Source organism: Scyliorhinus canicula, chromosome 4 (assembly GCF_902713615.1).
Source record: "Scyliorhinus canicula chromosome 4, sScyCan1.1, whole genome shotgun sequence".
In the NCBI taxonomy this organism is placed as follows: domain Eukaryota; kingdom Metazoa; phylum Chordata; class Chondrichthyes; order Carcharhiniformes; family Scyliorhinidae; genus Scyliorhinus; species Scyliorhinus canicula.
Genome location: NC_052149.1, coordinates 194,569,419 through 194,584,747, shown reverse-complemented (window position 1 = coordinate 194,584,747; position 15,329 = coordinate 194,569,419). Strand labels below are relative to the sequence as shown.

The 15,329-nt window shown below is 46.6% G+C and overlaps 1 protein-coding gene across 1 annotated transcript in view; it reads right to left on the bottom strand.

Annotated features, from left to right (window-relative positions):
- Nucleotides 1-1,178: 1,178 nt before the first annotated feature.
- LOC119965276 (short transient receptor potential channel 7-like) overlaps nucleotides 1,179-15,329 on the bottom strand; it is a 236,265-nt gene continuing 222,114 nt past the window's right edge. The window contains exons 10-12 of the mRNA XM_038795795.1: nucleotides 15,145-15,228; nucleotides 3,962-4,037; nucleotides 1,179-2,449 (exon numbers count right to left, since the gene is read on the bottom strand). Coding sequence (XP_038651723.1) covers nucleotides 2,313-2,449; nucleotides 3,962-4,037; nucleotides 15,145-15,228 — 297 coding nt within the window. The 3' untranslated portion in view covers nucleotides 1,179-2,312. The remainder of the gene's footprint in view (nucleotides 2,450-3,961; nucleotides 4,038-15,144; nucleotides 15,229-15,329) is intronic.

Sequence of the window (15,329 nt, the reverse complement as noted above, 5' to 3'; positions counted from 1 at the left end):
AAGAATTCTGCCTATGATGCTGAGGACCCATGTTTGATGCCGGCCCTGGGTCACTCTCTGTGTGGAGTTTGCACGTTCTCCCCGTATCTGCATGGGTTTCGCCTCACAACACAAAGATGTGCAGGTTAGGGGGATTGTCGACGCTAAATTTGCATATTAATTGGAAAAAGCAATAATTGGGTACTCTTAATTTATTTTTAAAAAGGGGATGGGGTGCTAATCAAGCATGCTGCTTTGTCCTGGATGGTGTCAAACTGCTTGTGTTGTTGGAACTGTACTTATCCAGGCAAGTGGAGAGTATTCCTTGTAGATGGTGTAGAGGCTTTGCTGAGTCAGGAGGTGAGTTACTCACTGTAGGATTGCTAGCCTATGTTCTGTTCTTGGAGCCACAACTGGTCAGTTCAGTTTCTGGTCAATGGTAACCTCAGAATGTTGATGTTGGGGGATTCAGCGATGGAAATGCAATTTAATATCAAAAGGAGACGCGTAGATTTTTTCTTGTTGGAGATGGTCATTGCCTGGCACTTGTGTGACATGAATGTTAATTGTCACTTGTCAGCCCAAACCTGAATATTGTCCAGATCTTGCTGAATTTTGGATGAACTGCCTCATCAGCCGTGGAGCTCGGAATGGTGCTGAACATTATGAAATCATCAGCAAACATTGCCAATTCTAAACGTATGATGGAAGGGAGGTCATTATTGAAGCAGCTGAAGATTGTTGGACCGAGGACACTACCCTGAGTAACTCCTGCAGTGATGTCCTGGAACTGAGATGATTGACCTCCAACAACCACAACCATCTTCCTTTGTGCCAGGTATGACTCCAACCAGTGGAGAGTTTTCCTCCTGATGTAAATAGTTCTGCAAGCACTGAGCCCACTGTTATTTCTACAAACTCATATTTTGGTTCAGAACATAAGAAATATGAGCAGGAGTGGGCCATTTGGCTCTTTGAATTCACTCTGTTGTTGAAGAAGCTCATGGCTCATTTCCCTCCACTTCACCTTTCTGCACTATCCCATATCTCTTGATTGCCTTCATACCCAAAAAGGGCTTTACAATGACTTAAAGTTGTGAAAGGTGCTATATAGATGCAAGTGTTTTTAAATATAAGTACAAGATGTTTTTATTTGCGGAATTGTACATATTGATATGTTCAGTAACAGTGGTAAAATCACTCCAAAGGCTACTTTTATTTGGGTTAAAAATAATACAGTGTACAAGAGACTTTTGACATCAACCAGTTAACTATTGGTGTACTCAAACAATGTTTTTGTTAAACTCTGCTAGCTACTTGTACAACTTTTGCATTTATGACTACAATTGAAACAGCTATAAAGTTGAAAAAAATCAACCTAGACTTTAATGCTCTTTCTCTTCAAACAACTCTTGGGTTCCATTTATTATTTCTGATAATGACACCCTTATAGAATTTATAAATTGTTATCATGAGCTTTGAACAGCATCAAATGAAAAAAAAGGAAGCCCTGTGTGATTGTGGAGCTATTTCAACATTATTGATCTAGCCATGAATTTGGTAAATCCGCGTTTAAACAGAGGGAACAATGGGTGCATTATCGGTCAAGTTTTGCCAAATCCAAAGTTGAACAAGGGGTGGGTTGGAAACAGGGCAAAGCTGGCACCATGGTTTGAGTTCTAATGTTTGCTTTGCTGATGAGAGTTTATTTAAAGTTTTAGTAACTTCTGCTTCCTGTCACAATTCACAGATGGAAGTAGTTTTAAAAAAATGCGGACTTTTGTATCTCTTTGAATTGTTTTCAGCATTACAGTCCAAAATGGAATGGATGGAAATCCTAGGCATCAGTGACATTTGTTGGCTTGCTACCAGTTTCCAGTTAACTCTAGCATGTTAGGAGCACATTTCTTTTACAGTTTTAAATAAAATACAGTGGATCAGGCTTTGTTGCCAACCCATGCTAATAGTCTCACGTTTTAGGGTAATGAGCATGAGACCAGTAGCAGTTGTTGAGACAGACCTCCAATGCGTGGGTGTTAATAGCTATTTCAGACTTTGCATTGGATGCATGCACCAGATCCTGATTGTGTGATACCAGTGTTGCACATTCTACTTGCTTCAGTCTTCACACTATCTTCTCCTCCCATGTTGAACCTCCGTCCATTTTCATTCTCTCCCTCGTTGATCTTTCATGATCATCTCATTTATGAACAAAGAAATAAACTGCCCATGTGAGATCTCATTGCAGAAAATAATCCATTTCTTGCCTTTCCTCAAACATCCCATTTCTTTAAGATTTGCAGAGATTGACACTTCTGTTTTACTTATTTCAATTATTTTTTCAAGTTTTTGCCAAATTTGTCGCTGAGTTGCTGAATGAGTTGTGCTAGCTCTCCTGTTGCTTGTGACTTTTCTTCCAGGAGTTCATAACGAAGACTGGAAATGTCCTGCTTGATTTCCTTAAGTTCCCCTGAAATACAAATAAAATGTTAGGAAAGCGGTTTCTGAAAAAAAATCAGTTGTATCAGCATGTGCACCGAAGTATAGAAAATGCACCTCCTTGAAAAAGGATACAATGCAATTCTGCTATCTGAAATTTCTATCATCCCATCCATTGACTCTAACTATAATTCCCGCTGCCTCAGAAAGTCAGCCAGCATAATTAAGGACCCCACGCACCCCGGACATACTCTCTTCCACCTTCTTCCGTCAGGAAAAAGATACCAAGTTTGAGGTCACGTACCAACCGACTGAAGAACAGCTTCTTCCCTACTGCCATCAGACTTTTGATTGGACCTACCTCGTATTAAGGTGATCTTTTCTCTTGACCTTGCTATAACTGTAACATTATATTCTGCAGTCTCGCCTCCCTTCCCTATGTACGGTATGCATTTTTTGTACAGCATGCAAGAAACAATACTTTAACTGTATACTAATACATGTGACAATCATAAATCAAATCAAATCAAACCAAGAGATGCAATCTATTGTTTTAACTTTGAAGTGCAAGATAAAGGGAGATTGTTTTATGACTGTGTACTTGGATGTCTGGTTTGCATACCAATGGGCAATGCTCCCCTCCAGCAGCTCCCAATAATGCATTTGGATTTACCCCAAACAACACACGCTCTTTATAAAATTATTTAAAACCACCTCAACCAAAAACAATGAAGAAACCTTTTTCCATTTTAATGACTTTCAGGTTCTATACAGTCATTCCTTGTTGGCTTCACTCTTGTATATCACTCTTGCATGTATTGCCTACTTTCCTGCAGATGATAAGTGTGATTGGTACTCGTACATCTTTCCCAGAATAAACAAGCATTTGCATGCTCAACTGCATGGCTGTGTACATCTACTATACATTGTCCCTATTATTTGATGTTGCGTTATTAGTGGAAGGTGGAAGGGAGGTAAAGGAGAGGCAGTGGCGTAGTGGTACTGTCAATAGACTAGTAATCCAGAGACCTAAATCAAGATTCAGGGTCCCGGTTTCAAATGAAATGAAATGAAATGAAATGAAAATCGCTTATTGCCACGAGTAGGCTTCAATGAAGTTACTGTGAAAAGCCCCTAGTCGCCACATTCCGGCGCCTGCCCGGGAAGGCTGGTACGGGAATCGAACCGTGCTGCTGGCCTGCTTGGTCTGCTTTAAAAGCCAGCGATTTAGCCCACCACAGCAGATACTGAAATTCGAATTTGATGAATATCTGGAATTAAAGTCTAATGATGACCATGAACCATTTAACAAAAACCCATCTGGTTCACTAATGTCCTTTAGGGAAGAAAGTCTTTACCTGGTCTTGCTTACATGTGACTTTAGATCACAGCATTTGACCCTCAAATGCCCTCTGAAATGGAGGGCAGTTAGGGATGGACAATAAATGCTGGCCCAACCAATGACACCCACATCCCGTAAATGAATGATAAAAAAGCAAGCGCTCAGTTCTGCTTTTACTGTGAAGCATTTATAACTACTTGCCTTCATTGACTTCATCATTTCCTCTATCAACTTGTGCTTTGAGCACATATCGCTTTATCAATCGTTTCATAATTCTCTGCAAGATGTTAAAGAAATTATTTTTGATGTGCAGCATACTACAATGTCACTTCTAACTTTCTAGGAATGTACAGCTACAGACCTCTGAATGCTTGACATTTTGACATATTCTTATCAAATTATTATTGATAAATCCTTGATTATAACTTTTGACGACACTGATCTACCTGCTTTATCTACAATTCAAAGTTGAATTATATGCTTGCCCTGACACTCGTGAAATATCTCAGCTGAGGTGTTTTATTAATATCTTTATTAAACAGTAAGACCCTACATATAATGGAGATTAAAATAATGTTTTTTAAAGTTGAATGATGCAGTAGGCAAGAGCAAGTTTTTTGCCTTAGCAACCCAACTTGGATTTAACCAGACACAAGGATGAAGATGTCTCCTACAAGGGGATCTAAAGAATTGTATGCCAAACGAGAAGCAAAATGCTGCTGGATGCTGGAAACCTGAAATCAAAACAGAAAGTACTTGAAATATTCAGCAGAATTGGCAGCATCTATGGAGCGAGAAGCCAAGTTAATGTTTCAGGGTGTGACTTTCGCTTAGTTCTGACGAAAGGTCACAACCTGAAGTATTAACCGATTCTTCCCACTAATGCTGCCAGACCAGTATTTTCTCTTTCTATGCCAAATGAGGTATCTCCTGGACTTAGGCCTGCCACATGAAACTGACCATTACTGGGTCAAGATTGACAATTTCACGTTGGGTCAAACAATGGTGTGAAAAATGGAAAGCTTTCTCGCTGTAACAAGGAATGGTCTGCTGAATTTTTGGAGAGGGGCTAAAAGCTTACTTTGGTTCGGGCCATGTTGCACCTGGTTTGTTGAGTGCATTTTTCTTGTATGGACAGTCAAAATGGGGAAAGAAATTTGCTTTTCCTGGCACTGATAGCTTGATGAGCACAAAAGTTCAAAACTACTTTTTAAAATGAAAGAAAGGGCTCTGAAGTGATGACTGATTTTGGGCAAGAAAGAGGCCTCCGGCCTTCCCATCCATGGGTGCACTCAGTCATATAATTAGTCACCGTATTATTATCACAGATGCTGCAGCAGATACATGGTGAAATATTTATGTCTGTCTCATGTTAAGAAAGGGCAACAATCCTGAAACCTCACTGAATTGTGATTCTGAGATTTATTTTTCAACTTCTTGGCAACAACCCAAACAACCAGATTGAGAAACTGGTCATCTTTTCAGGCATGCGTTTTGGCCCTGAAATTCTGTGGAAGTTCCACAAGTCTTTGGCCAGATTTATGGAGGGACTCTGCAGAATTGGAGGTGTGGATGAGAACGGGGACTGCAGGGAGGATGAGCAAACTGACCATGACACCGTGGTACAGGGAGTCGTTCAAGTGAGGAGAGAAAAAAGAAATGTCATCGGAATTGGGGATAGTATAGTTAGGGGCATTGACACTGCCCTCTGCGACCAGGATCGAGAATCCCGAAGGTTGTGTTGCCTGCCTGGTGCTCGGGTTCGGGATATCTCATCTGGGCTGCAGAGGAACTTGTAATCGGAGGGTAAAGATCCAGTTCTCATGGTCCACATAGGTACCAACAACATAGGTAGAACAGGAACAGAGATTCTGCTAAGGCAGTACGAACAGCTAGGAGTCAAATTAAAAAGCAGAACCAAAAAGGAAATAATCTCTGGATTACTACTTGAGCCACAAGCTAATTGGCACAGGGTTAATAAGATTAAAGAGGTAAATGTGTGGCTCAAAGATTGGTGTGGGAGAAATGGGTTTGAATTCATGGGATCTTGGCACCAGTACTGGGGAAGAAGTGACCTGTTCCAATGGGACGGTCTTCATCTGAATCATATAACTAGGGCTGTAGATAGGGCTTTAATCTAAATAGTAAGGAGAGGGTTCAGTTGTATGGAGAATTAGAAAATCAAAGTTAAAGGAGAGGGTCGAAGTGCAGGTTAATGATGAGGACTTTCTTTTTTTTTGAAATAATTTTTATTCAAATTTTTACAAAATATTAATAACAACAAATTATATATTAACAACTGAGAAAAACCAAAGAGAACAAACCCCCCCTCCCCCCCACAAATACAAAACAGAAAAAATAGATTAACGCCCATTGTAAACAAAGAACATATGTACGCGTCCCTTCAACCCTAACCACCGAGACCCCCCCCCCCCCCCCCCCCCCAAACTGATCCCCTTAGGGAAAATTTCATCCTTTCCAATTTGACAAACCCCGCTATATCATTGATCCAGGCCTCCACGCTTGGGGGCCCCGCATCCTTCCACTGAAGAAGAATCCTCCGCCGGGCTACTAGGGACGCAAAGGCCAGAACACCGACCTCTTTCGTCCCCTGCAACGCCGAATATTGCGAGCCCCCATCCTGGCTTGACCCTGGATCCTACCACCCTCGACTCCGTGCTCGCTACCCCCTTCCAAAATTCCCTCAGCGCTGGGCATGCCCAGAACATATGGTGGAACAGCAATGGCAGGAGTTTTTGGGGGTTATTTGGGAGGCACAACAGAAATTCATCCCAAGGAGGAGAAAACATGCTAAGGGGAGGACAAGGCATCCACGGCTGACGAGGGAAGTCAATGACAGCTAGTAATATAAAAGAAGATAGGAAGAGATTTTTTCAATACATAAAAAGTAAGAGAGTGGCAAAAATAGACATTGGACCACTGCAAATTGAGGTTGGAGAAGTAATAAGAGGAAACAAAAAAATGGCAGAGGAAATGAATAGTTACTTTGCATCAGTCTTCATGGTAGAAGACACCAGTGGGATGCCAGAGCTCCAGGAGAATGAGGGGCACAGATGAGTGCAGGGGCCATCACTAACAAGAAGGTGCTGGGGAAACTGAAAGGTCTGAAGGTGGATAAATCACCTGGACAGGATGGACTACAACCCAGGATTCTGAAGGAGATAGCTGAGGAGATTATGGAGGCATTACTGGTGATCGTTCAGGAACCACTGGAGGCAGGAAAGGTCCCAGAGGATTGGAAAGTAGTTGATGTAACTCCAATGTTTATGAAGGGAGGGAGGCAGAGACCAGGAAATTATAGGCTGGTTAGCCTGACTTTGGTCATTGGCAAGGTTTTAGAGCCCATTGTTAAAGGTGAAATTGCAACCATTTAAAGTGGTTGGGAGGAGGTTTAGGTATCTGTGGATTCAAGTGGCCAAGGATTGGGGACAGCTTCACAAGTTAAATTTGGGCAAAGCAGTGGATCAAATGAGAAGGGATTTCCGTAGAAGGGACATGCTCTCACTGACACAGGCAGGGAGAGTTCAGACAGTGAAGATGGCGGTGCTTCCGAGACTGCTTTTATTTTTTCAATGGCTCCCGATTTTTGTCCCAAAGGTTTTTTTCAGAAGTATGAATGTGGCGATATCGAGGTTTATATGAGCGGGTAAAACCCTGAGGGTAAGGAGGGCACTCCTGGAACGGACCCGTGGAGAAGGGGGCTTGGCTCTCCCGAGTTTTATTAACTATTACTGGGCCAACATATCGATGGTCAGGAAGTGGGTAGTGGGGGAGGGGTCGGTCTGGGAGCAGATGGAGGCAGCATCCTGCAAAGGTACGAGTTTGGAGGCTTTGCTGATGGCACCCCTGCTGTTCTCGCTGGCTCGGTACTCTACATGTCCGGTGTTGGTGGCAGCCCTAAGGGTGCGGGGGCAATGGAGGCAGCAAATGGGATTGGAGGGGGCGTCAGCGTGGTCACCGATCTGTGACAATCACCGGTTTGTCCTGGGGGGGGGCTGGATGGGGGCTTTAAGGTATGGCAGCAGGCAGGGATTGAGAGGTTTGGGGATCTATTCATCCAGGAGGGCTTTCCAACCTTGGGGACATTAGAGGAGGAGTTTGATTTGCCGGGTGGGAACAGGTTTCAGTACCTTCAAGTGCGGGACTTTGTACGGAGGCAGGTCCCAAGCTTTCCTCGCCTCCCCCTGAGGGGATTACAGGATAAAGTGCTGTCAAAAACAGGGGTTAGAAGTGGGAAGGTTTTGGAGATATACAGGGAATTGTTAGAGTGGGAAGGGGCCCATATCAGAGAGGTGAAGAGATAGTGGGAAGAGGAACTAGGAGGGGAGCTGGAAATTGAACTGTGGGAAAAAGGTTTGAAAAGGGTAAATGCATCCTCGTCCTGTGCTAGACTCAGCTTGATTCAGTTCAAGATAGTCCACAGGGCCCACATAACGGTGGCCCGGATGAATACATTCTTCGAGGAGGTGGAGGACAGAAGTGGACGGTGTGGGGGTATCCCGGCCAATCATGTTAATATGTTTTGGGTATGTCCGAAACTGAGGGTATTCTGGCAGGGATTTGCGGATGTTATGTCCGAAGTCCTGGAAGGTAGGGTAACTCCGAGTCCAGAATTGGCAATATTTGGGGTGTCGGAGGATCCGGGAGCAAAGTGGGGGAGGAAGGCCGATATCCTGGCCTTCTCCTCCCTGGTGGCCCGGAGTCGGATCTTGCTGAGATGGAGGGACACGGAGCCCCCAAAATCAGGAGTGTGGGTCAGCGATATGGTAGGATTTTTCAGTCTGGAGAAAATCAAGTTCGCTCTGAGAGGATCAATACAGGGATTCACCCAGAGTTGGCAGCCGTTCATCGATTTCTTTAACAAAAATTGAACGTCAGCAGTAAGGGGTGAAAGGGAAAAGGTAGGGGGGAGGAAAACAGGAGGTATGGTAATGTTAAATAAGGACAGGGAGCTTAGTATACGGGTAACTGGGGACAGGGTGGGAGAAGTGGGGGACTTGGTTTATTGTTTGTTTTTCTTTTAGGGGGTATTTTGTGCGTCGATCAGTTGTTTTAGAAATGTCAACATGTTAAATTGTGAAAATTACAAATGCTTCAAGAAAATATTTTCTAAAAAAAAGGTGAAATTGTGGAGTACTTGGAAGTGTATGATAAAAGAGGACTGAGTCAGCACGGCTTCGTCAAGGGGAGGTCACGTCTGACAAATCTGTTCGAGTACTTTGAGGAGGTAACAAGGAAGTTAGACAAAGGAGAACCAGTTGGCGTGGCATATTTAGATTTCCAGAAGGCTTTTGGCAAGGTGCCACATAGGAATGTTGAATATGTTAAGAGCCCATGATGTTGAGGGTAGGATCCTGATATGGATAGAGAATTGGCTGACTGGCAGAAGGCAGAGGGTGGGGATAAAGAGGTATTTTTCAGGATGGCAGCCGATGACTAGTGGTATCTCAGGGGTCGGTGCTGGGACCACAACCTTTCACAATATACATTAATGATTTGGAGGAAGGAACTGAAGGCACTGTTGCTAAGTTTGCATATGATACAAAGATATGTAGAGGGTAGTATTGAGGAAGCAGGGGGGCTGCAGAAGGATTTGGACAGGCTAGGAGAGTGGGCAAAGAAGTGGCAAATGGAATACAATGTGGAAAAGTGTGAGGTTATGCACTTTGGAAGGAGGAATGTAGGCATAGACTATTTTCTAAATGGGGACATGCTTAGGAAATCAGAAGCACAAAGGGACTTGGGGTCCTTGTTCAAGATTCTCTTAAGGTTAATGTGCAGGTTCAGTCGGCAGTTAGGAAGGTGTGGTAGTCACCACTGATGTATATTGTATATATGGGTTTTACGGTAAGGCCCCTGTACTGCAGGTACGGGGGCAGATCCCTGCCTGCTGGCTCCGCCTAGTAGGCGGAGTATAAATGTGTGTGCTCTCCATACAGCAGCCATTTCGTCAGCTGCTGTAGGAGGCCACACATCTCTGTAATAAAGCCTCGATTACATTCTTCTCTCATCTCATCGTAATTCATAGTGCATCAATTTATTGCACAGATTTTTCAGAGATGGACCTCCGCATCAAGCCGGATCGCCTGCAGCTGCATCCTCAAGCAGACAACGCCAAAAAAGACTTCGAACATTGGCTAGCCTGCTTTGAAGCGTACATTGGGTCTGGGCCAGACCCAATCCCAGAAGCTCCAGATTCTGTACACGTGGCTGAGCTCCAACGTTTTTCCCCTCGTCCAGGATGCGCCGACCTACGCAGAAGCCATTGCGCTACTGAAGGAGAATTACGCTCAGCGGACCAACAAGATCTACGCCAGGCACCTCCTGTCCACGCGGCACAACTTCCCGGTGAGTCTGTGGAAGATTTCTGGCGTGCCTTGCTCGCCCTAGTGAGAGACTGTGACTGCCAGGCCGTTTCGGCCACTGAACATTCGAACCTGCTGATGAGAGACGCATTCGTTATGGGCATAGGGTCTGACTACATTCGCCAGCGCCTCTGAGAAGGGGCCACGCTTGACCTCGCGGCGACCAAGAAACTAGCGCTCTCGCTTACGGTCGCCTCACGCAACGTACAGGTTTATGCCCCCGACCGCACGGCCCACCCCCCCGTGCATCGTGGTCCCTGCCGGCAGCCACCCCATCGTGGACCCCATCAGCGACAGCCCCCAGCCAACCCCACGCCTGTGCCACGTGGCAGCCAACCAACCCCGGGGGACCCAAATGCTACTTCTGCGGACAGACAAAACACCCCCGGCACCGCTAACCAAAGAATCTCCCAGGCCTCTGGATTCCACCACGTGGCGATCCGGGGGTACTGCATCGCCACCCTCACCATCCAGGGCATAGAGTTCAGCGGCTTCCGGCTCTACATCCTCCCCAACCTCTGCGCTGCCTTGCTACTCGGCCTGGGCTTCCAGTGCAACCTCCATAGCCTAACACTGAAATTTGGCATGCCCTTACCAGCCCTTACTGTTTGCAGCCTCGCGACCCTTTAGGTTGACCCGCCTTCCCTTTTTGCAAACCTAACCCCGGATTGCAAACCCGTCGCCACCAGGAGCAGATGGTACAGCGCCCAGGACAGGACCTTCATCAGGGCAGCACGGTAGCACAGTGGATAGCATTGTGGCTTCACAGCGCCAGGGTCCTAGGTTTGATTCCCCGCTGGGTCACTGTCTTTGTGGAGTCTGCACATTCTCCCCGTGTCTGCGTGCGTTTCCTCCGGGTGCTCCGGTTTCCTCCCACAGTCCAAAGATGTGCAGGTTAGGTGATTTGGCCATGCTAAATTGCCCTTAGTATCCAAAAATGTTTAGAAGGGTTATTGGGTTACGGGAGTAGGGTGGAAGTGAGGGCTTAAGTGGGTCGGTGCAGACTCGATGGGCCGAATGGCCACCTACTGCACTGTATGTTCTGTGTAATCTATGTAAGGTCTGAGGTCCAGCGGCTGCTGCGGGAAGGTATTAGCGAGGCCAGCAACAGCCCCTGGAGAGCCCAAGTGGTAGTGGTAAAAACCGGGGAGAAAAACAGGATGGTCGTTAACTCCAGTCAGACCATCAACCGGTACACGCAGCTCAACGCGTACCCCCTCCCACGCATATCTGATATGGTCAATCAGATTGCACAGTACCAGGTCTTCTCGACAGTGGACCTGAAATTTGCCTACCACCAGCTCCCCATCCGTGAGGCGGACCGCCCATACACTGCGTTTGAAGCTGACGGCCGCCTTTACCATTTCCTTAGGGTCCCCTTCGGCGTCACCAACGGGGCCTCGGTCTTCCAACGGGAAATGGACCAAATGGTTGACCGGTACGGGCTGCGGACCACTTTCCCGTACCTGGACAACGTCACCATCTGCGGCCACGACCACCAGGACCATGACGCTAACCTTTCCAAATTTCTCCACACCGCCACTCTCCTCAACCTAATTTACAACAAGAAGAAGTGCGTGTTCAGCACGGACCGATTAGCCGATTAGCCATCCTCGGCTATGTGGTTCAGAACAGAGTTCTAGGGCCCGACCCCGATCGCATGAGCCCCCTCATGGAACTCTCCCTCCCCCACTGCCCCAAGGCCCTCAAACAACGCCTAGAGTTCTTTTCGCAATTCGCCCAATGGGTCCCAAACTATGCGGACAAGGCCCGCCCACTCATTCAATCCACCGCGTTCCCACTGACAGCCGAGGCTCATCAGGCCTTCAACCGTATTCAAGGTCGACATCGCCATGGCCGCGATGCACGCGGTCGACGAGACGCTCCCCATCCAAGTCGACAGCGATGCATCAGACGTCACTCTGGCTGCCATCCTCAACCAGGCAGGCAGGCCCGTGGCATTCTTTTCCCGCACTCTCCATGCCTCCGAAATTTGGCACTCCTCCATTGAAAAGGAGGCCCAAGCGATCATTGAAGCTGTGCGGCATTGGAGGCATTACCTGTCCGGCAGGAGATTCACTCTCCTCACTGACCAACGGTCGGTTGCCTTCATGTTTAACAACACAGCGGGGCAAGATCAAAAATGATAAAACCTTGAGGTGGAGGATCGAGCTCTCCACCTACAATTACGAGATATTGTATCGCCCTGGTAAGCTCAACGAACCCCCCGATGCTCTGTCCCGACGTACATGTGCCGCGCACAAGTGAACCGACTCCGGACCTTGCACGACGATTTCTGTCACCCAGGAGTCACCCGTTTTTACCACTTCATTAAGGCCCGCAATCTGCCCTACTCCATCGAGGAAGTCAGGACGATCACCAGAGACTGCCAGGTCTGCGCGGAGTGTAAACCACACTTCTACGGGCCAGACCGTGCGCGCCTGGTGAAGGCCTCCCTCCCCTTTGAATGCCTCAGCGTGGACTTCAAAGGGTCCCTCCCCTCCACCGACCAAAACACGTACTTTCTCAATGTGGTCGACGAATATTGCCAATTCCACTTTGCTGTCCCATACCCTGATATGACGTCTGCCACCGTCATCAAAGCCCTCAACACCATCTTCGCTCTGTTCGGTTTCTCCGCCTAAGTCCACAGCGACCGGGGATCCTCATTCATGAGCGATGAGCTGCGCCAGTACCTGCTCAACAGGGGCATTGCCTCGAGCAGGACGACCAGCTACAACCCCCGGGGAAACGGGCAGGTGGAGCGGGAGAATGGGACGGTCTGGAAGGCTGTCCAGCTGGCCCTATGGTCCAGAAATCTCATGGCCTCCCGCTGGCAGGAGGTCCTCCCCGACACCCTTCACTCCATTCGGTCGCTCCTGTGCATCGCGACTAATGAAACCCCCTATGAATGTCTCTTTGCCTTCCCCAGGAAATCCACCTCTGGGGTTTCACTCCCAACGTGGCTGGCAGCTCCAGGGCCCGTTCTCCTCCGTAAACACGTATGACTCCACAAGGCGGACCCGTTGGGTGAGAGGGTACAGCTGCTCCATGCCAACCCACAGTACGCTTACGTAGCGTACCCCGATGGCCGCCAAGACTCAGTCTCCCTCAGGGACCTGGCAGCAGCTGGTTCCACACACACACCCCCCTCTGCCCTGGCGCCACACTCCCTTCCCCCGGCGCATCCCACTGCAGCCCCTGCTCCAGGACAATCCGTCCTCCCCTTGCTCCCATCCGTGGATGAAGAGGATTTCGACACGCTCCCGGAGTCATCAAAGACCAAGCTGACGCCTGAGTCACCACCAGCATTGCGGCGTTCTCGCCGACAGATCAAGGTGCCCGTTCGTCTAAATTTGTAAGCTTCTCTGTAATTTTAAAAAGCAATCTGTATGTATATAGTTTTCCGCCATCCCCACTGGACTCATTTTTAACAGGGGGTGAATGTATAATATTGTATATATGGGTTTTACGGTAAGGCCCCGGTACTACAGGTACGGGGGTAGATCCCTGCCTGCTGGCCCCACCCAGTAGGCGGAGTATAAATGTGTGTGCTCTCCGTACAGCAGCCATTTCGTCAGCTGCTGCAGGAGGCCACACATCTCTGTATAATAAAGTCTCGATTACATTCTACTCTCGTCATGAATGAGAGTACATCAGAAGGCAAATGCGATGTTAGCATTCATGTCGAGAGGGCTAGAATACAAGACCAGGGATGTACTTCTGAGGCTGTATAAGGCTCTGGTCAGACTCCATTTGGAGAATTGTGACCAGTTTTTGGCCTCGTATCGAAGGAAGAATGTGCTGGCCTTGGAAAGGGTCCAGAGGAGGTTCACAAGAATGATCCCCGGAATGAAGAGCTTGTTGTATGAGGAAAAGTTGAGGACTCTGGGTCTGTACTTGTTGGAGTTCAGAAGGATGAGGGGGGATTTTATTGAAACTTAAAGGTCTCTGAGAGGCCCAGATAGAGTGGACGTGAAGAGGATGTTTTCACTAGTAGGAAAAACTAGAACCAGAGGGCACAATCTCAGACTAAAAGGACGATCCTTTAAAACAGAGATGAGGAGGAACTTCTTCAGCCAGAGGGTGGTGAATTTATGAAACTCTTTGCCGCAGAATGCTGTGGAGACCAAATCACTGAGTGCCTTTAAAACAGAGGTAGATAGGTTCTTGCTTAATAAGGGGATCAGGGGTTCTGGGGAGATGGCAGGAGAATGGGGATGAGAAAAATGTCAGGCATGATTGAATGGCTGAGCAGACTCGATGGGCCAAGTGGTCTAACTCTGCTCCTATGTTTTATGGTCTTATGGTCTGTCTGTGTGGGACAGTCAAATGATGTTGCATTACACAACGCAGTTGGAAGCTCTCTCACCAGTCAGATGGTGGAGAATTGAAGCCACACTCAAACAGTTAAACATGCAAAATTAAGCAGACAATTCAGTGCAGTACTGAAAAAGTGATACACTATCAGAGCTAGCGCCCTTTGGATGAGGCATTAAACTAAGGCCTCTGTCTGCCAGTTGTGATTCACATAATTGGTAAAGACCCAATGGCACCATTTAAAGAGGTTTGTTCTCCCAAGTGTCTGAGCTAATATTCTTCAATGCCAACAAAACCAGATTAACTAGTCACTCATGTAATTTCTGTTTTTTGGACTCTCACTTTGTAGCTGTATTTTCCTATACAATCCTGCCACTTCACTATTATATGTAGCTGAAGCACTTCAAGACAATGTGTGGTGGAATAACGCATTAAATAAATGCAAGTTTTTATGTTTAAGAAAAGGTTATGGCCAATTCACGCAAGGTCATTGTGTTTTATTATTTCATTAATAGAAAGGGCTTGTGCATTAGATGGTTTTAATTAATTCAAAATAATTGGTTTTCATTCTTGTAACCAATGGGACGAAATGTGAAATCCAGTATAATACCTCCCTCTATAGGGAAGTGTGAGCAATGTAACTGAGTAAATCTACAGTACAGTACAACAGTTACTAACCTGATATCTTGTCGGATTGCTAATAGGCTTTTTCAGACCACAACCTTCTGAACCTCTAGCATTAGATTTAAAATGGTGACCTGGCTGGAATGGAATTGAACGTAAATTTGTTTTGTCATTGCGTTATTTTGCTTATATAACCAAAGTGTCTACATTCCAAAAAAAAACAATTAGTTGGAGGTCAA